The sequence below is a fragment of the Ranitomeya imitator genome, chromosome 5 (assembly GCF_032444005.1).
Source record: "Ranitomeya imitator isolate aRanImi1 chromosome 5, aRanImi1.pri, whole genome shotgun sequence".
Lineage (NCBI taxonomy): Eukaryota > Metazoa > Chordata > Amphibia > Anura > Dendrobatidae > Ranitomeya > Ranitomeya imitator.
Genome location: NC_091286.1, coordinates 203,658,922 through 203,684,651, shown reverse-complemented (window position 1 = coordinate 203,684,651; position 25,730 = coordinate 203,658,922). Strand labels below are relative to the sequence as shown.

Below are 25,730 nucleotides of genomic sequence, written 5' to 3'. Positions count from 1 at the left end.
GGTATTTTGAACATGGCTATGGCGGTAGGTTTAAATGAAGGGTCCTGTTCATCATTATTTAGCTACTGTACCACATCGGGACACATGATATCCAGGCGAAATGCATTGAGGCATAAATATATGCATGGCCGGTGGCGGGTACAAAATATGAGTATCAATATGTTTTCTATCTGATGTGCTCATTCAGCATTCTTTCCTTTATGCATCTGTCTAACCTTTTGATAGTCTCATATGTCCATATGTCAGTATGCTGTAGAGACGGTGTAATTTGATTGGCTGAATCAATTACTATGGTTTAGTCAGTGTGATATATGTGAATCTATTTAGCTTCAAGACTGACCCTTGTGTGCCAATGAGTTTATCATGGTATGATGCCATCTCAGGAGCTTAAAATCATTGTGTGACATTAACAATATATTGAGATAGTCAGTATGTTTAAACCTTTCCAACAGCAAACTTGGTATTGGTGTGGTGTTTTTGATTCCCACCAACATCAAGACTTTTATCTGTGAAAGGCTCTTTTTCATTGAGATTTTTCACCATTTGTGCCACTGGTTTACCTTATGTGTTCATTCTTATTGTTTTTAATGTTTTGGGGTCTAGGGTCTCCTCTAGCATAGGTTTTATCTGTGTTTACTGGTAGGGGTCCCTCTAGAGATTGGGTAGAGGGATTCCCTAGTGGCTGCAGGGTATATCAGGGTCTCAAGGGATATACATTGTGGAGCAAGGGCGCCATAACGTTACCCCCTAGGGTGCCAGCCTCCGCAGCCAGGAAGGTGTGAGCTTAGGCGATACACCAGGGACGTTTACCCCAATAGTTTTAAACTGGATTTTTTAGCACTTTTTTGTTTTTGATTTAGTCACTTGTTTGGTGTGAACCAATTTTTGGTTCTTTTAATCAATAAAGTATCATTTGAATAGGGAATTTACATGAGTTTGTTTTTGAGGCCCAAACCATATCTCTACTTGAAGTGAATTTTCCATATTTCGGCTGACAGAGTCATGTGATGGTTTGGTTTTTGCGGGACGAGACAATTTTTTTATTGGTAACATTTTTGGGCGCATAACATTTTTTCATCGCTTTCTATTCCAATTTTTGGGAGACAGAATGGACAAAAACCAGCAATACAAGAATTGTTTTTTTGTGTTTTTTTTATACCATTCCACATGTTTTAAAATTGATAAGGTAGCTTTATTCTTCTCTTCCTGGCCAGTGAAAGTTTACTTCCTGGTTTGCTGGAGTTGCTGTACAGAAGTTGAAGATCATTTTTACTGCTGAAGATTGTCGTATGCGGTTTTTGGGTGTATGCTTTCCTCACTGTCCTATTCCCATTTGGTTTATACATTCCTGCCCATAACAATATTCTTCTCTACCTTTGGTATTTTGTATGTTAGTTGCTTTTTGATATCCCTGTTTGTCTTTCATGTTTATACACAAGAATTTCTGTTCCAGGCTTCCTGGCAGAGGGGAAGGGGAAAGCTAAGGGTCTAGCAGGAGAACAGTAAGGCTGGTTGCCCAAATCTCCTGTATTGCCAAGATTTTAATACTAAGGTTCGGATATGGCTTTAAAGAAGGCTACTATATGCAATATAACACAGTTTTATTTTAAAGTACTATTTTACCATACAAAGGATAAGTACATATAAAAATTAAATACATATGAAGATTACGTACATATGCTCAAATCATCACCAAGGAGCTTTTAAACATCATCCGTCTGGAATATCAGAGAAGCAAGCACCAGAGTTCTGAACTCCTGGGAAATTCACAACACTGCATGTGTCCCCACTTATGCAGGTATCACAACACTGTACACGTATAAGTTAAGGTACCCAACTTTCTACTTCTATCTTAGTCATGTTTCTCTGGCCTTATATAGTGATTTGCACTATGCTGTAAGGGGAAATAAACTCACACAATATAAAAGCTCCAAAGGATTACATGAGTATACAGCAGACAGAGGTTTAATAAACCTCCATGTTTTACAAAAAAAACAACAAACAATGAAAAACAGAACTATTTGTGAGGTAAAAGCTTTCAAACAATAAGTAAACAGTTCTCAAGATTATGTCACCATGAGCATTGTCTATCTGTAAATGTATGACCAGCAATGCTGTTCTATCATGGTCTGAATGCATTCTGTATATTTCAATATTGACTGAAAATAATCTATTTTTTTATTAACAATACACCTCCTCACCTTTAGAGGTACCTTTGGGAGCAGGGATAGTTAGGGCCCCTGCTCCAGGGACGGTGGAGGGCCTCTCTGCTTAATCTCATACAGTTGCAGCATGACAATATGCTGGTGAGATACATATAATCAGTGCATTGCATTTGCACTTTCCCGTACTTGTATTTATCTAATAATTACCGTAAATAAATTAATTAACAAAATAGTGTGAGGTCACATTTATTTTTATTAACCAGCAGGGCTGGCGTCAGCACCTGGCGTACCCGGGCAAGTGCCGGGGCCCTGGCGAGACAGGGGGGCCCATTCAAGGCCGGCGTTAGGGGCAGGCAGCTGCCAGTGCCTAGGACCACCGCTCCCCCAGGGGCCCTCAGCTAGTGGCACATCACGCAGCTGACTCAGCAGGGGAGGGGGAGCTGTCTAATTATACTCACCTACTGGTGCGGTCCCTGGCTCCCCAGCTTCTTCCTGTACTGTTAGGGGTCGAGTTCCCGCTTCTGCACAGGGGGAATCTCGAGCCACCTCCGCTGCGGTCTCCCATTCTTGTCCAGCCGCAGTGGAGTCTGCTCAGCAAAGACGTCGGTCCCAGCGTCTTGCTCATTCTCACTCTGTTCTGAGAGTTACTGCTGTTTCTCCAGTCTCTGCCATTAAAGCCAGTACTGGTCAGCAGCGAGCGGACTTCTCTGGGACTAAGTCCTCGTCTGCGCATACTGAGCATGCCCAGGGTAAGATCTCCAGTTGGAGATCGAGGGTCATGTGCTCAGGCTCTGCGGCACATTCCATTGGTCCTCTTGACAGGTCTTGGAAGGGCAAAAGTCCTGTGGCCACTTCCTGTGCTGCAACTATATAAACTGCGCATGACCGCACGGCCATGCGCTAGTATTGTCTTGTAAATATGTGTGTGTGTTGTGAGTGAAAGTCGCTCTTTAAATACCCTCCCTATTGAATGTCTGTTCGCGGAAGGTGTATGTTTGCTATCTAGCGCCCGACTTGTCCAACAGCACGAAACACACATTGCAGCGTCCTCTTGCTGTGTCCGCCTGTACGGCGCCGTGCGCTTGCCTTGCGCTTTCCATACCCAAGCCAGTGTGGTTGGTGGCGTCCGTCAGTGCGGCATTGCTCGCACTCCTGTGCATTTATATATTTATTCTTAGTTTCCTTACACACCCAGTTGTGGTGTAGTGCCAGCGAGGGTCTAATCGGACTTCAATCCCAGTTGGGGTTAAGTACGCTGACTGCTCGCTCGCGCTTTAGGTGCGGTGCTGCGATCCTGTGACGCAGCAGGATTGCTCCCTTCACGCTGGGTGAGGTTGAACCCACGTGTATATACTTTAGTGTACCGCCATATAGTCTGCTATTTACTAGCAGCAGGGTTTCTCCTGCACGGTGGACCCCGGACTGCGAACGCATCTTTCTTGGTGCGTTCCGCCAGTCCTAACAGAATACTAGCGCCAGGGTCTCGCTAGTGAATGGCGGACGACCAGCGTTTACAGAGGTACATCCAGCAGCTGGAGGGAAGGTTGGCAGCTCTTGAGCGTACAACCTCAGCTGTGGATGTCACTGCTGTAGCTGTTCAGGCTGCTAGTGTAGCCGCAGCCAGTTTGTCCGCTGCCACCCCTGCTCCGACTTTATCCCGTCTCCCGCTTCCTGACAAGTTTGCTGGCGACAGTAAACAATGTCGCAGATTCGTGAGCCAGTGCTCCATACATCTTGAGCTCCTGGCGTCACGTTTCCCTACGGAAAGGGCGAGAGTGGGATTTATTCTATCTCTCTTGTCGGGCAGGGCGTTGGAGTGGGCAACGCCACTTTGGGAGCGAGATGATCGTGTGGTACAGAGTGCTCCTCTCTTCTTGGACACTCTGAAGCAGGTCTTTTTAGGACCTCGTGTTACCCACGATACCGCGCTCCAGTTGTTGACTATTATTCAGGGCACGTCCGTGGTCAGCCAGTTTGCCATCCAGTTCCGGACTCTAGCTTCTGAGTTAGAGTGGCCAGACAAAGTTCTTATTCCGGTGTTCTGGAGGGGACTGGCAGACCATGTGAAGGACGCCTTGGCCACCAGGGAGATACCCGCCACACTGGAGGAACTTATTTCAGTATCTACTCGCATCGACCTCCGTTTTCACGAGCGGAGGTTGGAGCGGACCCAGTGTAGGCAGAGGTTTCAGCTGGCTCCTACCTTCGCCAGACCTCTTGAATCTCCTGTCTTGGCGTCAGATTCCCATGAGGCCATGGAGGTTTCTCGAGCGGGACCTAAGTCTCAGGCCGCTCGAGTACCCGTGGTTTGTAAAAACTGTCATCAACTTGGACATTACGCCAATAAATGTCCGCGGCGGTCGGGAAGACGATCGCGTCTAGTAACAATTGGGGGAGGTTCATTAGACACAGCAGCATTTTCCTCCAAACTGTCCTTTAAAGGGACAATCCTGTTAGGCTCCTCCACTCTAACAGTCGAGCTTTGTGTGGATTCAGGAGCAGAGGGAAACTTCATGTCCTCTGCTTTTGCTCTACGCCATGCTATACCACTAGTCATGCTCGCCAAACCAGTTACAGATAGAGTTGTGAATGGGGCGACACTTCCACTGCAGATCACACACCAGACAGTTCCGTTCACGCTGTCCATGTCCCCTTCCCACCAGGAGATTATTTCCCTTCTTGTTCTTCCCGAGGGAATGGATGAGATTTTGTTGGGAATACCCTGGCTCCGTTTCCACTCTCCACATATTGAGTGGTCCTCAGGGAGAATATTGGGTTGGAGTAAGTCTTGTATGGGCAGGTGTGTGAGTGAGTGTCTACAGGTTTCTACTACTGAGGTACCCACAGACCTTTCATCTCTTCCTAGGTGCTATTGGTGCTATGCAGACGTATTCTCTAAGAAGGCTGCTGAGACCCTACCGCCTCATCGCCCCTACGACTGTCCTATAGACCTCTTGCCTGGAGCTGAACCTCCTCGGGGAAGAGTATATCCCCTCTCTCTCCCAGAGACGGAGGCTATGTCTCAATACATTCAGGAGAATTTGGCAAGAGGGTTTATAAGGAAGTCGGTGTCTCCGGCAGGGGGCGGGATTCTTCTTCGTACAGAAGAAGAACGGGGAGTTACGTCCTTGCATCGATTACAGGGGTCTCAATGCTATCACCATTAAAAATAAATACCCGTTGCCCCTGATATCGGAGCTCTTTGACAGGCTAAGGGGAGCTAAGATATTCACCAAATTAGATCTGCGGGGTGCCTATAATCTGATTCGTATCCGTGAGGGGGACGAATGGAAAACGGCTTTCAATACCAGGGATGGGCACTATGAGTACCTGGTGATGCCCTTCGGGCTCTGTAATGCCCCAGCCGTTTTTCAGGACTTTGTCAACGATATCTTCCGGGATATGCTTTCCACCTCGGTTGTAGTCTATCTGGAGGATATTCTCATCTTCTCTCCAGATATTGACTCCCACCGGAGAGATGTTGGCAGAGTCTTCGAACTCCTACGGGCGAATTCCTTATATGCAAAGTTGGAGAAGTGTGTGTTTGAGCAGGAGTCCTTACCTTTCCTGGGCTATATCATCTCAGCCCAGGGATTGGCTATGGATCCTGCCAAACTACAGGCAGTGATGGACTGGCAGGAACCCCATTCTCTTAAAGCGGTGCAGCGCTTTATGGGGTTCATAAATTACTATCGCCAGTTCATCCCCCACTTCTCAACTTTGGTAGCTCCCTTGGTATCCCTCACCAAGAAGGGAGCGAATCCCAAATTGTGGTCCAAAGGGGTCTCCAAGGCCTTCGCTTCTATAAAGTCCCATTTTGCTAGCGGTCCCATCTTACATCGTCCCGATGTATATAAGCCATTCCTTATGGATGTGGATGCCTCATCCGTTGGTGCTGGAGCAGTCCTCTATCAAAAGGATGCTCAAGGTCGGAAGCACCCATGCTTCTTCTTCTCAAAGACCTTCACACCAGCGGAGAGAAATTACTCCATCGGGGATAGGGAGTTGCTGGCAATGAAGTTGGCCTTTTCGGAGTGGAGACATCTCTTGGAGGGTGCTCGGTTCCCATTCCAAGTCTTCACGGACCAAAAGAATTTGGTCTATTTGCAGACAGCCCAGCGGCTGAATTCTCGTCAGGCCAGATGGTCCTTGTTTTTCTCCCGGTTCCACTTTACTCTACATTATCTCGCCGGAGAGAAGAACATTCGTGCTGATGCCCTCTCTCGCTCCCTTGTGTCAACTGAGGAGGAGGAGGACGAGCCTCGGCTCATTGTCCCTTCGGAGAGTCTGAGAACCATAGCTCCGGATTCGCTTGAGTCTGTGCCTCCGGGCAAGACTTTTGTTCCCATCAATTTGCGACCGGAGGTTCTCTCCTGGGCTCATTCGTCCAGAGTGGGTGGACACTTTGGGGCAAAGAGGACATCAGAGTTGCTGGCGAGAATGTACTGGTGGCCACATATGGTTCGTGACGTCGGAGACTACGTTCGGGCATGTGTCTCTTGTGCCAAGAATAAGTCTCTCCGTCAACGGCCAGCTGGGTTGTTATACCCTCTGCCGGTGGCAGACAGGCCCTGGGAGATGGTCGGGATGGACTTTGTGGTGGGTCTGCCCAAGTCTCGTGGCTGTACCATTATTTGGGTAATCACCGACCATTTTTCTAAAATGGTGCATTTGGTGCCGCTTCCTCGGCTACCTTCTGCACGGGCCTTGGCAGCGTTGTTTATTAAACACATCTTCCGTCTTCACGGTATGCCAGACAAAATTGTCAGTGATCGGGGTCCCCAGTTTGCGTCTCGGTTCTGGAGAGAGCTTTGTCATCTTCTCACTATTGAGTTAAATCTCTCTTCAGCATATCATCCCGAGACGAATGGGTTGGTGGAGAGAGCCAACCAGACCTTGGTCATATATCTGCGACATTTTGTCTCTGCTAAGCAAGATGACTGGGCATCTTTGCTACCGTGGGCGGAGTTTGCTCTTAACAATGCTGTAGCTGACTCCACTGGACAGACCCCATTCCTCCTTAACTCTGGTCAGCATCCGCGGGTACCTGTGCCCATGCCCGTGTCTTCCGCCGATTCCAGGGTGGCAGACTGGGCTGTGGAGGCACGGGACATTTGGGATCGCACTCAGGATGCCATTCAGGCTTCCAAGGAGAGAATGAGGTCCTCCGCCGACGCACATCGGCGCCCCGCTCCAACCTTTGCTCCTGGCGATTTGGTGTGGCTCTCCGCCCGTAACATCAGGCTGCGAGTTGAGTCTACCAAGTTTGCACCTCGCTACTTAGGTCCTTTTAAGGTCCTCGAACAGGTTAATCCTGTGGTTTACCGTCTGGCCCTTCCTCCACGCCTTGGTATCACCGACACCTTTCATGTGTCCCTCCTTAAGCCCGTCTACATGTCCCGGTTTTCTGAGTCTTCTACTGGGACGTCGGGTTCGTCTACGGACGATTACGAGGTGAACGCTATCTTGGGGTTCAAGGTGGTTCGTGGCAAAAAATTTTATTTGGTGGACTGGAGGGGTTACGGTCCTGAGGATAGATCCTGGGAGCCTGCTGAGCACATCCGGGCTCCGCAGCTCATTGCTGCCTTCGAACGTAGCGAGGCCCAAGGAGGGGGGGGCCCTAGGGGTGGGTAATGTTAGGGGTCGAGTTCCCGCTTCTGCACAGGGGGAATCTCGAGCCACCTCCGCTGCGGTCTCCCATTCTTGTCCAGCCGCAGTGGAGTCTGCTCAGCAAAGACGTCAGTACCAGCGTCTTGCTCATTCTCACTCTGTTCTGAGAGTTACTGCTGTTTCTCCAGTCTCTGCCATTAAAGCCAGTACTGGTCAGCAGCAAGCGGACTTCTCTGGGACTAAGTCCTCGTCTGCGCATACTGAGCATGCCCAGGGTAAGATCTCCCGTTGGAGATCGAGGGTCATGTGCTCAGGCTCTGCGGCACATTCCATTGGTCCTCTTGACAGGTCTTGAAGGGCAAAAGTCCTGTGGCCACTTCCTGTGCTGCAACTATATAAACTGCGCATGACCGCACGGCCATGCGCTAGTATTGTCTTGTAAATATGTGTGTGTGTTGTGAGTGAAAGTCGCTCTTTAAATACTATTGAATGTCTGTTCGCGGAAGGTGTATGTTTGCTATCTAGCGCCCGACTTGTCCAACAGCACGAAACACACATTGCAGCGTCCTCTTGCTGTGTCCACCTGTACGGCGCCGTGCGCTTGCCTTGCGCTTTCCATACCCAAGCCAGTGTGGTTGGTGGCGTCCGTCAGTGCGGCATTGCTCGCACTCCTGTGCATTTACAGTGGGGCAAAAAAGTATTTAGTCAGTCAGCAATAGTGCAAGTTCCACCACTGAAAAAGATGAGAGGCGTCTGTAATTTACATCATAGGTAGACCTCAACTATGGGAGACAAACTGAGAAAAAAAAATCCAGAAAATCACATTGTCTGTTTTTTTATCATTTTTTTTGCATTTTATGATGGAAAATAAGTATTTGGTCAGAAACAAACAATCAAGATTTCTGGCTCTCACAGACCTGTAACTTCTTCTTTAAGAGTCTCCTCTTTCCTCCACTCATTACCTGTAGTAATGGCACCTGTTTAAACTTGTTATCAGTATAAAAAGACACCTGTGCACACCCTCAAACAGTCTGACTCCAAACTCCACTATGGTGAAGACCAAAGAGCTGTCAAAGGACACCAGAAACAAAATTGTAGCCCTGCACCAGGCTGGGAAGACTGAATCTGCAATAGCCAACCAGCTTGGAGTGAAGAAATCAACAGTGGGAGCAATAATTAGAAAATGGAAGACATACAAGACCACTGAATCTCCCTCGATCTGGGGCTCCACGCAAAATCCCACACCGTGGGGTCAGAATGATCACAAGAACGGTGAGCAAAAATCCCAGAACCATGCGGGGGGACCTAGTGAATGAACTGCAGAGAGCTGGGACCAATGTAACAAGGCCTACCATAAGTAACACACTACGCCACCATGGACTCAGATCCTGCAGTGCCAGACGTGTCCCACTGCTTAAGCCAGTACATGTCCGGGCCCGTCTGAAGTTTGCTAGAGAGCATTTGGATGATCCAGAGGAGTTTTGGGAGAATGTCTTATGGTCTGATGAAACCAAACTGGAACTGTTTGGTAGAAACACAACTTGTCATGTTTGGAGGAAAAAGAATACTGAGTTGCATCCATCAAACACCATACCTACTGTAAAGCATGGTGGTGGAAACATCATGCTTTGGGGCTGTTTCTCTGCAAAGGGGCCAGGACGACTGATCCGGGTACATGAAAGAATGAATGGGGCCATGTATCGTGAGATTTTGAGTGCAAACCTCCTTCCATCAGCAAGGGCATTGAAGATGAAACGTGGCTGGGTCTTTCAACATGACAATGATCCAAAGCACACCGCCAGGGCAACGAAGGAGTGGCTTCGTAAGAAGCATTTCAAGGTCCTGGAGTGGCCTAGCCAGTCTCCAGATCTCAACCCTATAGAAAACCTTTGGAGGGAGTTGAAAGTCCGTGTTGCCAAGCGAAAAGCCAAAAACATCACTGCTCTAGAGGAGATCTGCATGGAGGAATGGGCCAACATACCAACAACAGTGTGTGGCAACCTTGTGAAGACTTACAGAAAACGTTTGACCTCTGTCATTGCCAACAAAGGATATGTTACAAAGTATTGAGATGAAATTTTGTTTCTGACCAAATACTTATTTTCCACCATAATATGCAAATAAAATGTTAAAAAAACAGACAATGTGATTTTCTGGATTTTTTTTTCTCAGTTTGTCTCCCATAGTTGAGGTCTACCTATGATGTAAATTACAGACGCCTCTCATCTTTTTAAGTGGTGGAACTTGCACTATTGCTGACTGACTAAATACTTTTTTGCCCCACTGTATATATTTATTCTTAGTTTCCTTACACACCCAGTTGTGGTGTAGTGCCAGCAAGGGTCTAATCGGACTTCAATCCCAGTTGGGGTTAAGTACGCTGACTGCTCGCTCGCGCTTTAGGTGCGGTGCTGCGATCCTGTGACGCAGCAGGATTGCTCCCTTCACGCTGGGTGAGGTTGAACCCACGTGTATATACTTTAGTGTACCGCCATATAGTCTGCTATTTACTAGCAGCAGGGTTTCTCCTGCACGGTGGACCCCGGACTGCGAACGCATCTTTCTTGGTGCGTTCCGCCAGTCCTAACATGTACTGAGCGGTAACATGGTACCGCTCATTACAGTAATGAATATGGGGCTCCACCTCCCATAAGGGAGGAGCGGCATATTCATTACTGTAATGAGCGGTAACGGTGACCGCTCAATACAGGAAGAAGCAGCAGCACCGGGAAGCAGGGACTGCACAGCGCCAGGAGCAGGTGAGTATAACGGGGAGGGAAGCGCTGCGCGATAATCACCTGCTCCTTGTTCCAGCCCCACTCCATCTTCTTCAGCGTCTTCTGCAGTGACGCTGAAGTCAGAGGGCGCGATGACGTGGTTAGTGCGTGCCCTCTGCCTGAACGTCAGTGCAGAAGACACTGAAGAAGATGGAGCAGCGGCTGGAACGAGGACAGGTGAATATTGAAAGTGACGGGGGACTGAGCGATGGAGAGGTGAGTATGTGAATTTTTTTTTTTATCGCAGCAACAGCAAATGGGGCAAGTATGGAGCATCTTATGGGGTCATAACATTTGTTCAGCACTATACGGGGCAAATGTCTCTATGGAGCATCTTATGGGGCCATTATTAACCTTTATGCAGGATTATATGAGGCATATTTTGTATGGAGCATTATATGGGGCCCATCATGAACTGTATGGAGCATTATATGGGGCTCCTGATTCAATATGGATATTCAAAAACACTTAACCTACCGATGTTTCAATTAATTTTACTATTATTGGTATCTATTTTAACATTATGGGGATTCAGGAATGTACCTTGGCTTGGTCATACAGTTTCAATAGAGTTAAGGTTCAAATGGGAAGGGGTTTGGGGGGTGCGCCAAACTGATCCTTTACCCCGGCCGCCTGTCGCAAGCGCCAACTCCCCCGCCGCCGCTTTGGACTTTACCGGCGTCTGCTGCAGTGCAGCGGCAGCTGCTGAGACCGGAGCAGGGAGGAAGCAGCACGGTGCGGGAACGTTGGGAGGTGAGGAGTGTTTTTTTTTCTGTAACTAACAGTGTGTACTGGACTATGGGGCCATTCTTGGGGGGAGGGGAGCTGTGCTGTATACTACATGTCTGTGCTATATACTACATGGCTGTTCTATATACTATGTGGGCCATGTTATATACTACGTAGGCTGTGCTGTATACTAGATGGCTGTTCTATAAACTACGTGGGCCATGTTATATAGTATGTGGCTGTGCTATATACTATATGGGCTGTTATATGCTACGTGGCTGTGTTTATATGCGATCATGAATCGTGGTATGTGTTAAAAAGGGGGCCCACTGAGACTCTTTTGCCCGGGGCCCTCAAAAACCTGGAGCCGGCCCTGTTAACCAGCTAAGGGAAAGCAAACAGTTGGGAGCTGTTGGGACTTCAAGCTGTCATTGATGTTAGAGGGGGCAATATACGGTATTAGGAAATGGGGTATGTGAACTTTTGATCAGGGTTATTTGGATGTTTTGGGTTACCATTATGATTTATAAAGAGAAAATACAGTACTGTAGTTTGACAATAAATGGCTTCACCCAACCACTAACCATGAGTGGAGAAAAAGGTTTGGTGTTATCATTCATTTTCTCTGAAAAAAGGACAGAAAGGCAAAATTCTTCAGGGGTATGTAAACTTTTGAGCACAACTGTAGACAGCTGCGGGCTGATATTAATAAGCTGGGAAGGGACCATGCATATTGGCCCCTTCCAAGACTATTATCACCAGCTCTCAGCCTCCCCAGAAATGGCGCATCCATTAGATGCAGCAATTCTGGAGCTTAGAGTATATAAGGCAGTACCCCCATAGGCAGATCCTATAGTATATATGGCAGCACCCCCTTATAGGTAGATCCTATAGTATATAAGGCAGCACCCCCCATAGGCAAATCCTATAGTATATAAGGCAGCGCCCTCCATGGGCAGATCCTATAGTATATGTGGCAGCATCCCCCCATAGGCAGATCCTATAGTATATATGGCAGCACCCCCCATAGGCAGATCCTATAGTATATAAGGCAGCACTCCCCCATAGGCAGATCCTATAGTATATAAGGCAGCACCCCCATAGGCAGATCCTGTAGTGTAATAAGGCAGCCCCCATTATAAAAAAAACACAATAAATAAATACTCACCTCTTTTCCTCCTTGTTCCAGTGCTGCTCTCTGCTCCCGCTCTTGTCCTAACAGCGGGCGCCAGGCGGTGACGTCAGACGCTGACAAGGGGATGATGAGGGAGGGAGCGCAGCACAGCGCTACTTCCCTCATCAATCCGGTGAGCTGTATTGGCTAGATGCAGATACAGCTCACCATGCGATGACGGGTGGGGGGCCCACTGCTGGCACCCCCGCCTGCTCAGGGGCCCCATAGCGGCAGAGCAGGGTGATTGATTCTTCCTGCTCTGTGCAAAATGCAACTGCATCGGCGCGCTGTGCACCGATGCAGTAACTGTACAGTAGAGTCGCTCCAGGTGGGCCCCTCAGAACGCAGGGCCCGGGGAGCCCGCTCCCTCTGCCCCCCCCCCCCCCCCGATAGCTACGCTACTGAAAGAAGGACCTGTAAAGATGTCTACTTTTCATTGGTCAGCATGAAACAGGAGGCAAAAGTACATACTCCCAGTAAAATCTATCTAATAACATCCACTTGGATTTAACTAAAGTTAACTCATTATGTGCCAAATACTTATTATATTAACTAATATCTCCACAATGGAGAAGCAAAATTAAAAAACCTAAGTTTTGTACCGCTCTGCAGCCATTATTACATCACATGTCCTGTTAAACTTGAAATAATTGGTGAAAGGTCCTCTTTAATAGAGATGAGTGAACTTGCTTGAAAATCGTTTGCCAATTTCAAATTCGGGGAGAACATAGCACATTCGGATTCGTGTTTGCTTTCATGACCATTTTTACTCAAGTTGGCAAAATTCGGTCACAGTTCAGTAAATCATCACATTTCCACTAATGTTTTTGTTATTACTTTGGCTAGGTTATTGATGCTGTATGGGAGGATGGGGGGACATGTTTGATGAGGGGAGGGAGGGAGAAGGTTAGAGGAGCGTTCTTTTTTTCCCCCTTAACTTTATGTGTATTGATTTCGGCAGCCAATCAGAGTGCAGAAACCATCCACAATGTCATAACACAATGTCTTCTGTGATCGGCTGCTGAAGTCACATGTCCCTGGCCATATTAAATCAGAAATCTTGTTTTGCTGGCACCATTTTCTCAGTGTCACAGTACAGAGAAGACACTCCTGCAAATGAACTTGTCAGTTAGCTAAAGAAGATCCTGTCCTGTGTGAAATTGATCTTCCAGCATCTAACTAGATGTGCAACAATTGTGTGGTAGTCTCCGGAGGCACCATTTGCTAGTCCAGATCGTTTGTGATAAAACTGTGTTTCAGTGGCAAAGAAGGCCAGATTTCCTCTTAAAAATCATTAGGCCTAATATTGGGGTGAAACCTGGAGGGCCAATTAGCTAATCCAAATTGTTTGTGATAAAACTGTGTTTCAGAGAAAGATTAGAAGGCCAGATTTGCACATAAAAATAGTTAGGTTTAATATTGGGGTGCAGCGAGGAAGCACAATTAGCTAATCCAAGTCGTGATAAAACTGTGTTTCAGTGAGAAATCAGAAGGCCAGCTTTCAAAGCAGAATCCAGACCCTCGTCACCAGATGTTAACCTCTGGGGGTGGAGGTGATCCTGATGACATTCAGATACCAAAGGCACACACGGACTGTACTGTGTTCTCAGGGCAGCAAGAGGAGGAGGGTGACACTCAGGGTAAGGAGTGTGAGAACATAGAGGAAGATGATGAGGTTATAGCTCCCATTTGATGTGAACCCAGAGGTATGCAGCTGAGTAGCTCAGCAGTGGAGTAGGACGAGGAGGTTCCCACTCAGACACAAAATGATGAAACCATGACAAACACTGAATCCTCAGCCCCAACTCTGGTTGTGGCCAGCACTAGTCATGAGTGTGAAGTCCGCAGGGGTGGCACGGGTTGCCTAGTCTGGGCCTTTGGTAAGATTGAAAAGGATGACTTAACTCAAGTTATCTGCCAAATTTGCAAAAAAACTCACTAGAAGCAAAAATTGCAATAATTTGATTACTACATGCATGAATCGGCACATGTGCAAACAACATGCCTTGGTGTGGGAATCTCACTGCGCTAAAATGGCGACTAGCAGGCCTCGCCAAACACCGTCTGACCCATCAACCATATCTGCTGCTTTTTCCTACTCTGTCACAATGTCATGTCTTCTCACACAGGTCTGTGGCCGTAGAAACTCCACTTGTTTACCTCCTATAGTTGGTGTGCAAACCTCGTGGCATCCATATGCTGGGGCAACCTCACACTCGTGTCTTGCATGACCCACATCCTCAACCTGGTGGTACAGCAATTTCTCCGCCACTCTCCGGGCTCAAATGTGCTGCTGCAAAAAGCACAGTGGCTGTGTGCTCACTTTTGCTGATTGCACCCCACAGGTCATCGACTTGCATCGCTATCGAAGTCTTTTTGCCTACAGGCTAACCTTTTGATTTGTGATGTGACATTGTGGAATTCTAGTCTGCACATGTTGCAGTGACTGTGGCACCAGTGACTGTGGGAGCATCGATGAGCCCTGGTGCTTAGCCTTGGCCAACGCAGTATGGATGTGGTGCAATTTACGCATGCGGAGTGGGCACAGATGAAGGACCACTGCACCCCTCTGCACTGTTTTGAAATGGCTACTAAGATGGTTAATGCTGACTATGCCATCATCAGCATCACTATTTGGGTCATCTGCCTGCTAGAGTCTGCATGAGAAGGTGGTGGTCCCAGAGAAAGATAGAAGCAGAGGAGGATGCATAAGGGATAACAAATCTCTGGACTGTCGTAACACAGGCGGGTTCCATGTAAGGGTGACTTACAGCAATCGAGGTGGGCTCATGGTACCAGACAAACTGTTAGTGAAGGTGCAAGAGCCGAGGGACAAATTGAGGAGGACGAAGTGATAGACACGCAACCGTCAAGAGATGAAACAGATAATGACTCCCTCTTTGTTGTCCATGATTTCCGGGAGGGGACAGTGTCCTTGAGTGTTACCCCGCCACCAACACAGCATGGACTTGGACCTCATTAAGGCGTCTGACACACAAGTGCCTTCTTGCTGCACTATCTTCAACATGATGCCCGTATTCTTAGGGTTAGAAATAGTGCTGACTACTGGGTTGCCACTCTGTTAGATCCACAGTATAAGGCTAAATTTAGCCAGATGCTTCCCCTCCTGGAAAGGGACGTGTGCATGCAGGAGTATTGAAACAAGCTTGTAGATAGCAGTGAGGCAGCTCTAGACTTCCAACCCCAAGAACATCAAGGCACAAGCAGTAGTGTAAGTGGCATAAGCAATTTCTGTTGAGTCATTTCACACCTTTTTTAATCCAGCCTGTGCACAAGCAGAACAGAGTACATGTCTGACACATTGTGAACAACTGGAGAAGATGGTGCAGAAGCATCCGGAGCTCAGAATCAATGACATCAGGGGAGTTTGGACCCTTTTGCATTTTGGTCTTCAAAATGGAAGAGTGGCCTGAGCTCACCTGTCATGCCTTGGAGGTTTTGTCATGCCCAGTAGCCAACGTTCTCTCAGAATGTGTCTTCAGTGCTGCCAGTGGTGTCCTGAGGGATAAGCACATCAAGCTGTCCCCTGAAAGTGCAGACCACCTAACTTTCATCAAAATGAACAAGTCATGGATCTCCTCAGTCACAGACTTGGCTGACTAAGCTATAGTGTAGCTTTTAGTGTTATGCATTGATCTCGCATTATTGCAGTCTGTGCCACCTTTGGGGTGGCTTCTGTGCCTGCTACTGCTGCTGATGTTATAAACAATATTTTTACATGTGGAGACTCCAAGTTGGGTCTCCATCTGTTGAGTTGCCTGTAGTAGAAGGTGTTTCATAAGCCTATTATACTGTTTCTACTCCATGGAAATTAATCCCACTTTAGTGACAATTATTTTTTGAAATGTCGAGACTCCAAGTTGTGTCTCCATCTGGTGGGTTGCCTGAAGGTGTATAAGTTAATTATTGGTCTGCACTCAAAATAAAAAATTTAGGTGCTGGAGGAGTGGGTTGTAGGCCCGGTATATAGAAAGGAATATCCAGTGCACTCTCAAAGTCGATATATTCAAGATATTTGGTAAACATCAAAGAAGCATGAACCAGTTGAAAACAGATTAACAACAAAATAAGGAAGACATTTCAACCCGTTCTGGGTCTTTATCATAAGGTTGCAGTATATCTGAATGACTGAAATACAGCATATGGAGGCATGAGCTTATTATATAGGGATAACTTAGAAGAGTCCATCCATCTGGGGAAAAGAAAAAAGTAAGGCAGGCATATCCCGTGCCACTGCAGTGTCAATGGCACGGGATGTGCCTGCGGTCCTCTCTTCTATTCCCCATACAGATGGACTCTTCTAAGTTATCCCTATATAGTGGTGTATGACATTTATTTTTTGAAATGTGGAGTCTCCAATTTGGGTCTCCAACTGGTGGGTTGCCTGTGAAAGTAGGGCTCCCAGACAGGCAAGCCTGCACTTACTTTCAGTCAACTCCCTGTGTTACTTTCCGTACATTTTTGTACCAATCATACTTTGAAACTGATGTTTGTGCCATCTGAGTGTGGCTGGAAATAACAAAAAAAAATGGAGATGTTGCATGAGGTATCAGGGCTCCCAGCTAAGAAGGCTTACACTGCTCCCTTAACCATCAGGTCCTCATTGAAACTACAATTCCAATCTGTAAATGCTGAGCCAGACTCTGATACCATGGTTGACTGCTGCTGTGCCATTTGCAAATTTCAACTGTGGGTCAATTGATGCCACTTTTCATGGTGTCTACCCCTAATTTTAGCTGTTTGGGAAGCTTTTTATCACCCCTTAAGGAGTTGTGTATATGTTTGGTTTGGCCTCCCATTGAATCTAATTGGGTTCGGGTATGTTCGTCAAACTGTTCAAAGAACACGTTCGGCAAATGTTCAGCATATCGAACCAAACCAAACCTTGAAAGGTTCACTCATCTCTACTCTTTAAGACTCATGGTTTACAACTGTAGTGCATCCTCTTACTGGAATTGTATTCTAATTTAACATGCCTATATGCCATGTTAGGGCATGTTAGGTTAGGCTATGGGTTGAACTAGATGGACTTAAAGTCTATCTTCAACCTTAATAACTATGTATATGCCAAAAATATAAAAATATACTAAGCGGAAGTACCTATGTCATTGCACATATTGTACATATAAAATATACATGAAGGCGTTAATGCATCAAACAGTTTTGGGCTGAATTTTGTCGTAAAACTGTTTGAAATGAGGCCAAATATTTGTGCAATTTGCACAAATCCTAATTTACACCAAAAAAAGTGGCTTACATTACAATTGACTGCGGGACATTTGTTGCCGTGACACATGGTATTTCATTGAGAGGGGCATGCCCATAAATTTGGTGCATTTTACTCAGGTGCTTTGTTCATCCTGACTGGTGTGTAAAACTCCAGTCTTGTTGAGGCTACATGTTTTATGCATGGCTTGAATAAAAATATATATCCTTATACGTACTTGTAGACTCCTAACATGTTTTTAGTCTCATGGGTACGTTTTTAACACCATTTTAAACACTTGTACCATATGTGTCAGTCCTGTGGAAGAGGCCCTGTCATTATAAAATCCTGAAATGTTGGAAATACAAATAAGTTGACTATGGTTCTTAATTCATGTGCATATTGTTCTTACCGTATATACTCTTGTATAAACCGAGTTTTTCAGCACATTTTTTTGTGCTGAAAACTGCCCCCCTCAGCTCATACATGAGTCATTGTCCCAGAAAGACAGCGGGGGAGAGGGAGCGATGGAACAGCGGGTCACAAAGGCAAGAGCCGGTGGCTGCAGCTAAAGCCTGTGCCCATTGCTAAAGGAAATTGATTATTCACTGCGCTGGCAGTGAATATTCATTTCTCTTACAGCATGCAGTTACAGACGCAGTCGCCAGCTTCCAGCACACATTCTACATAACTTCACTGTGCCTTCACTGCATCTCGTTCCAGCTGGCGCCAGCAGCTCTTCCGGCAGAGCAATCACATGTCCCCCGCTCATTAAAATAATGAATATTCAAGTATCTCCACACCCATAGGAATATTCAAGTATCTCCACACCCATAGGCGTGGAGTGAATATGCATTACCTTAATGAGCGGTGACACGTAATTGCTCGGCAGGAAGATCTGCTGGCGTCGGAAAGAGATGCAGTGAGGGCGCGCAGGGAAGGTAAGTAGGATGGATTTTTTTTATAAGAACCATGGGATAGGGGATAAGGAACCATGCATACAAGGACGGGGATAAGGAGCCAAACATACAGGGACAGGGAGACATGCATACAAGGACAGGGAGCCATGCATACGAGGAGAGAGGATAAGGAGCTATGCATACAAGGGTGGGGATAAGGAGCCATGCATACAGGAATGGGAAGCCATCCATACAAGGACAGGGATAGGGAGCCAAGCATACCAGGATAGGGATGAGGGGACAATGCATACCCGACTAGAGTCAATACGTTTTCCCAGTTTTTCGTGGTAAATTTAGGTGCCTCGGCTTATACTCGGGTCGGCTTACACTCGAGTATGTGTGGTAATTCCTGTGCATATTATTTGCATATTATTAACATGATTTCTATCACATTAAAGATGTGTCTGTATAATTTTTATGAAGAAATCTATATTGGCTTATAGTTTTAGACAAAATAATATTGTGTTTACTTACTAATAACATAGCATGTCATCCATGTTCCTTTCCCAAAAATACCTTGTAGAAACCGGAAAAACACCAATACGTAAAAGTTCGGTGCAAATGCTACTACAACTCCACACAATCCAACTCCAAAAGACGAAATCAGGTATGTGATTTTTCTTCCATATCTAATATTAAAAGAAAGCAAATAAACAGATATAATTAAAATAATAATTTTGTTTCTATAATGAACAATTGTGTTTTACATACAGTAACTAAAGGGAATCTTTCAGTAGAATCAACCCTCCTAAGCCATCTACATGGATATGTAAGTCATAGAGAGCTGAATAAAATACATTGATATCTGTAATATGATGTTTTATTCCAGATAAATCTATGTTTTTCCGATTATGCACACACAAGGTCAAAATTGTTCGTACCCATCGTTTAATTACAGAAAAATCCACAATGGTCACAGAAATAACTTGAATCTGACAAAAGTAATAATAAATAAAAAAAATCTATGAAAAATGAACAAATGAAAGTCAGACATTGCTTTTTAACCATGCTTCTCTAGAATTTTTTTTTAAATAAAACTTATGAAATAGGCCTGGACAGAAATGATGGTACCCTTAACTTAATATTTTGTTGCACAATCTTTTGAGGCAATCATTGCAATCAAATGATTCCTGTAACTGTCAATGAGACTTCTGCATCTCTCGACAGGTATTTTGGCCCACTCCTCAAGAGCAAACTGCTCCAGTTGTCACGTGTTTGAAGGTTGCCTTTTTCATATGGCATGTTTCAGCTCTTTCCAAAGATGCTCAAAAGGATTTAGGTCAGGGCTCATAGAAGGCCACCTCAGAATAGTCCAATGTTTTCCTCTAAGCCATTCTTGGGTATTTTTATCTGTGTGTTTTGGGTCATCCTGTTGCAAGACCCCTGAACTGCGACTGAGACACTGGGCAGCACATTTCTCTCTATAATCCCTTGATAGTCTTGAGATTTCATTGAACCCTGCACAGATTCTAGTAACCCTGTGCCAGATGCAGCAAAGCAGCCCCAGAACATCACAGAGCCTCCTCTATGTTTCACACTAGGGACAGTGTTCTTTTCTTGATATGCTTCATTTTTCCATCTGTGAACAAAGAGCTGATGTGCCTTGCCAAAAAGTTCCATTTTTGTCTCATCTGTCCATGGGACATTCTCCCAGAAGCTTTGTGGCTTGTCAATGTGAGAGGCAGAGTAAGGGCCATAGTCGTGGCTGAGTATATCTGATTAAGCGCGCCCTGGCCTCCTGTCACATATTAACAATGTCCCTTTTCTTGCATACCTTCTGCTGCACCCTCTGCACCATCAGGGTCCCAAGAGGGCTGCTGAAGTTTGGCTGCTGGTGTTGAGCACAAAGAGACAGAGTCCAATTCAAACTGTAAGCGAAGAACTTTACTTGGTTTCAATCACATCACATCCACATCAGTTACAGCATCAATACAGAGTATGGCATCTTTCACATCTTTTACTTTCCCTGTGTCTTCTCTTATTCCTTCCAGGGCTTCCCTGGGTCGTACCGAACTGTTCGATACTGCAGCATCCTCCTTGACCAGCATGACTACTCTTAGAGTTCCCTGATCTGTTTTGCACCAGACAGAAGGGCTTAAACACATGCAGATAGCTACCACATTTTTCGAGCGACCTGCGTCTTTATCCTGCTGCACTTCTTTTGCTGTAACTCTCTGACCCACTGGCACTGGACGGCTGGGCCCTTTTCATAGGACGCTGCGTGTCTGCTGCACTGTCCTGGTCTTTTAAGCCCCTCTGGATGCCGGGGGCTCCCTGGCCCTCCGAGCAGTCTCAGCTCCCAGTCTTCACTGAACTCTTGATACGAAGTCATCCTATCTTATCCCCCAGCAACCCCTCCTATGAACTAACTGTACACTAAAATGCCCCATCTAATGCCCCAACTAAGGTACTACACTTTCCGTATAATAATTTAATTCACATTGTATAGCAGCATAAAAAATGGCATATTAATTATGGCAACATAGCAGCACACATGAACATATCAGCATTTACAATTATATAAAACATCCACACGTTATAATGAGAACCAGGTCAGTTCTTAAAGGGGCGAGGAACAGTCCTTAGAGCCCATTATCAACATGCAGTTTGGCAAATTCCAGTCTGGCTTTTTTATGATTTTTTTTCAACAGTGGTGTCTTCCTTGGTTGTCTCCCATGATGTCCACTTTGGCTCATACAACGACGGATAGTGCGATCTGACACTGATGTTCCTTGAGCTTGAAGTTCACCTTTAATCTGTTTAGAAGTTTTTCTGGGCTCTTTTGTTACCATTCGTATTATCCGTCTCGATTTGTCATCAATTTTCCTCCTGCGTCCACGTTCAGGGAGGTTGTCTACAGGCCCATGGATCTTAAATTTCTGAAAATATGTGCAACTGTAGTCACAAAAACATCAAGCTGCTTGGAGATGGTCTTATAACTTTTACCTTTAACATGTTTGTCTATAATTTTCTATCTAATCTCCTGAGACAACTCTTTCCTTCCTGTGGTCTATGTTGAGTGTGATACACACCATGTCACCAAACAGCACAGTGAGTATCTGTAGCCCTATATACAGGCCCACTTACTGATTCCAAGATTGTAGACACCTGTGATGCTAGTTAGTGGACACACCTTGATTTAACATGTCCCTTTTCTCACATTATTTTCAGGGGTACCATCATTTCTGTCCAGGCCTATTTCATTAGTTTTTTTTTTTTTTTTAATTCTGTGGAAGCATGGTTGAAAACCAATGTGTGAATTTCATTTGTTCATTTTCATAGATCTTTTATTTATTATTTATTTTGTCAGATTCAAGTTATTTCTGTGACCATTGTGGGTTTTTCTGTCATTCATTAAACGATGGGGTACCAACAATTTTGACCATGTCTGTAAATGGGCTGTCAAGATCTATTGGCCGAATTCTGATCTGCATGAGAATCTGCCTCCAGAACATATTTTAAATTAAAGGAGATGTTACCAGTGTGAGACACGTAGATCAAAAGAGCGGACTGTCAGTCATTACATGTAGATTATGGATTATAAATGGGGATTATGTAAGACAAAGAACTGAATTGATATGTTGTGGGTTTAAAATCCATAAATCTTATTAACTTTGCTGCTAATGTACTGTACAAATTTCTGCTTACACATTTTTTTATTGGGCAAAACAACATCACATCTGCTATACCTGGGTATATCTTATATTGCTGCATGCTTTAGATCAGGGGTGTGGACCTCAGGCCCCAGGGCAATTTACGGCCGTCAATGACCTTTTATCAGGCCCCCAAGCAGATTGTCATGGACTGCATTCTTAGGCATGGAGGTATATTTTTATAAATCAACTCAATGATCCACAATATAAATGTGCAATAACTTATATCTCTTTCCGTCCGTATTACTTATAGCTCACAAGGGCCGTAACACAGAAAGCACAAATACTCCTTAAATAAAATCAATTTTTTTATTAAATATATCAATAAATAAACCACACAATATAAATACAAATCAGCCTCAATATCTCAAACATGAAGGACCGAACAAAATACTAATCATACACAGCGCAAATTTAGCAATATATACTATATTCAGATTCATGGGCTCTATTATGCAATGGTTTCCAGAACCCCTCTAGTAGCATAAATCCAAACACCAATGGATATTTAAAGAGGGGTGGTAAACATAGCAGCCCCTTATAGAAAAGCTCCCAGCTATCGCCACATTATTGGCAGTATATCATACCTACAAAGCACCATTCAGGTGCAATTTTTTTTTTTTTTTATGTCTCCATTTAGGCTACACATGCAGCAAGCACCTGAATGGTGCTTTGTAGGTATGATATACTGCCAATAATGTGGCGATAGCTGGGAGCTTTTCTATAAGGGGCTGCTACGTTTACCACCCCTCTTTAAATATCCATTGGTGTTTGGATTTATGCTACTAGAGGGGTTCTGGAAACCATTGCATAATAGAGCCCATGAATCTGAATATAGTATATATTGCTAAATTTGCGCTGTGTATGATTAGTATTTTGTTCGGTCCTTCATGTTTGAGATATTGAGGCTGATTTGTATTTATATTGTGTGGTTTATTTATTGATATATTTAATAAAAAATTGATTTTATTTAAGGAGTATTTGTGCTTTCTGTGTTACGGCCCTTGTGAGCTATAAGTAATACGGACGGAAAGAGATGGAAGTATATTTTGACTACAACCAGCTCATTAATTTCTTCTTGCACTATTAGCACAAACACACAGTGTTCACTACTGAACACTGAAGGGCATGCAATGAAAGATTACGTCCTGACTCCAGTGCCAGAGTCATGATGCATTTTGTGGGCGGAGTTTGTACGGCCCCCGAAGGATGGTATAAATATCCAAATGGCCCTTGGCAGAAAAGATACCTTACCCCTGCTTTAGATGAGTATGGATATACATCACCCTGTTATTCACCAAAGGTGCCCAGATAGGATACCACTACTTAATAATAAATAAAATGGAATCTGGCACTCTTTGTTTTAATAATGTAACGTTTTGGTAACTAACATCGACCTTCATAAGACTGAAATATACAATAAAAGAAACAAATATAAGAAAAATAAGGAAAATTATACATACAGTTGTGGCCAAAAGTAGTGACACCCCTGCAATTCTGTCAGATAATACTCATTTTCTTCCTGAAAATGATTGCAATCACAAATTCTTTGGTATTATTATCTTCATTTAATTTGTCTTAAATGAAAAAACACAAAAGATAATGAAGCAAAAGCAAAACATTGATCATTTCACACAAAACTTCAAAAATGGGCCAAACAAAAGTATTGGCACCCTCAGCCAAATATTTGGTTGCACAACCTTTAGCCAAAATAACTACGACCAACCGCTTCCGGTAACCATCAATGAGTTTCTTACAATGCTCTGCTGGAATTTTAGACCATTCTTCTTTGGCAAACTGCTCCAGGTCCCTGATGTTTGAAGGGTGCCTTCTCCAAACTGCCATTTTTAGATCTCTCCACAGGTGTTCCATGGGATTCAGGTCTAGACTCATTGCTGGCCACCTTAGAAGTCTCCAGTGCTTTCTCTCAAACCATTTTCTAGTGCTTTTTGAAGTGTGTTTTGGGTCATTGTCCTGCTGGAAGACTTATGACCTCTGAGGGAAACCCAGCTTTCTCACACTGGGCCCTACATTATGCTGCAAAATTTGTTGGTAGTCTTCAGACTTCATAAAGCCATGCACACGGTCAAGCAGTCCAGTGCCAGAGGCAGCAAAGCAACCCCAAAACATCAGGGAACCTCCACCATGTCTGACTGTAGGGACCGTGTTCTTTTCTTTGAATGCCTCTTTTTTTCTTCTGTAAACTCTATGTTGATGCCTTTGCCCAAAAAGCTCTACTTTGGTCTCATCTGACCAGAGAACATTCTTCCAAAACGTTTTAGGCTTTTTCAGGTAAGTTTTGGCAAACTCCAGCCTGGCTTTTTTATGTCTCGGGGTAAGAAGTGGGGTCTTCCTGGATCTCCTACCATACAGTCCCTTTTCATTCAGATGCTGACGGATAGTATGGATTGACACTGTTGTACCCTCGGACTGCAGGGCAGCTTGAACTTGTTTGGATGTTAGTCGAGGTTCTTTATCCAACATCCACACAATCTTGCGTTGAAATCTCTTGTCAATTTTTATTTTCTGTCCACATCTAGGGAGGTTAGCCACAGTGCCATGGGCTTTAAACTTCTTGACGACACTGCGCACGGTAGACACAGGAACATTCAGGTCTTTAGAGATAGACTTGTAGCCTTGAGATTGCTCTTGCTTCCTCACAATTTGGTTTCTCAAGTCCTCAGACAGTTCTTTGGTCTTCTTTCTTTTCTCCATGCTCAATGTGGTACACACAAGGACACAGGACAGAGGTGGAGTCAACTTTAATCCATGTCAACTGGCTGCAAGTGTGATTTAGTTATTGCCAACACCTGTTAGGTGCCACAGGTAAGTTACAGGTGCTGTTAATTACACAAATTAGAGAAGCATCACACGATTTTTCGAACAGTGCCAATACTTTTGTCCACCCCTTTTTTATGTTTGGTGTGGAATTATATCCAATTTGGCTTTAGGACAATTCTTTTTGTGTTTTTTCATTTAATAATAATAATAATAATAATAATTTTATTTATATAGCGCCAACATATTCCGCAGCGCTTTACAAATTATAGAGGGGACTTGTACAGACAATAAACATTACATCATAACAGAAATACAGTTCAAAACAGATACCAGGAGGAGTGAGGGCCCTGCTCGCAAGCTTACAAACTATGGGGAAAAGGGGAGACACGAGAGGTGGATGGTAACAATTGCTTTAGTTATTCGGACCAGCTATAGTGTAAGGCTCAGGTGTTCATGTAAAGCTGCATGAACCAGTTACCTGCCTAAGTATGTAGCAGTACAGACACAGAGGGCTAATACTGCATAAAGTGTATGAGAACATGATGCGAGGAACCTTTTTTTTTTTTTTTTTTTTTAATTATAAATAGGCCACACAGGGATCGTTAGGTTAATGCATTGAGGCGGTAGGCCAGTCTGAACAAATGAGTTTTTAGGG

At 44.8% G+C, this 25,730-nt stretch overlaps 1 protein-coding gene across 2 annotated transcripts in view; it reads right to left on the bottom strand.

The window, feature by feature from the left end:
• SLC22A3 (solute carrier family 22 member 3) overlaps positions 1 to 25,730 on the bottom strand; it is a 392,110-nt gene that overhangs the window by 146,239 nt on the left and 220,141 nt on the right. For both annotated transcript variants that reach the window (XM_069769517.1, XM_069769516.1), the window contains exon 3: positions 19,116 to 19,270. In XM_069769517.1, coding sequence (XP_069625618.1) covers positions 19,116 to 19,270 — 155 coding nt within the window. The remainder of the gene's footprint in view (positions 1 to 19,115; positions 19,271 to 25,730) is intronic.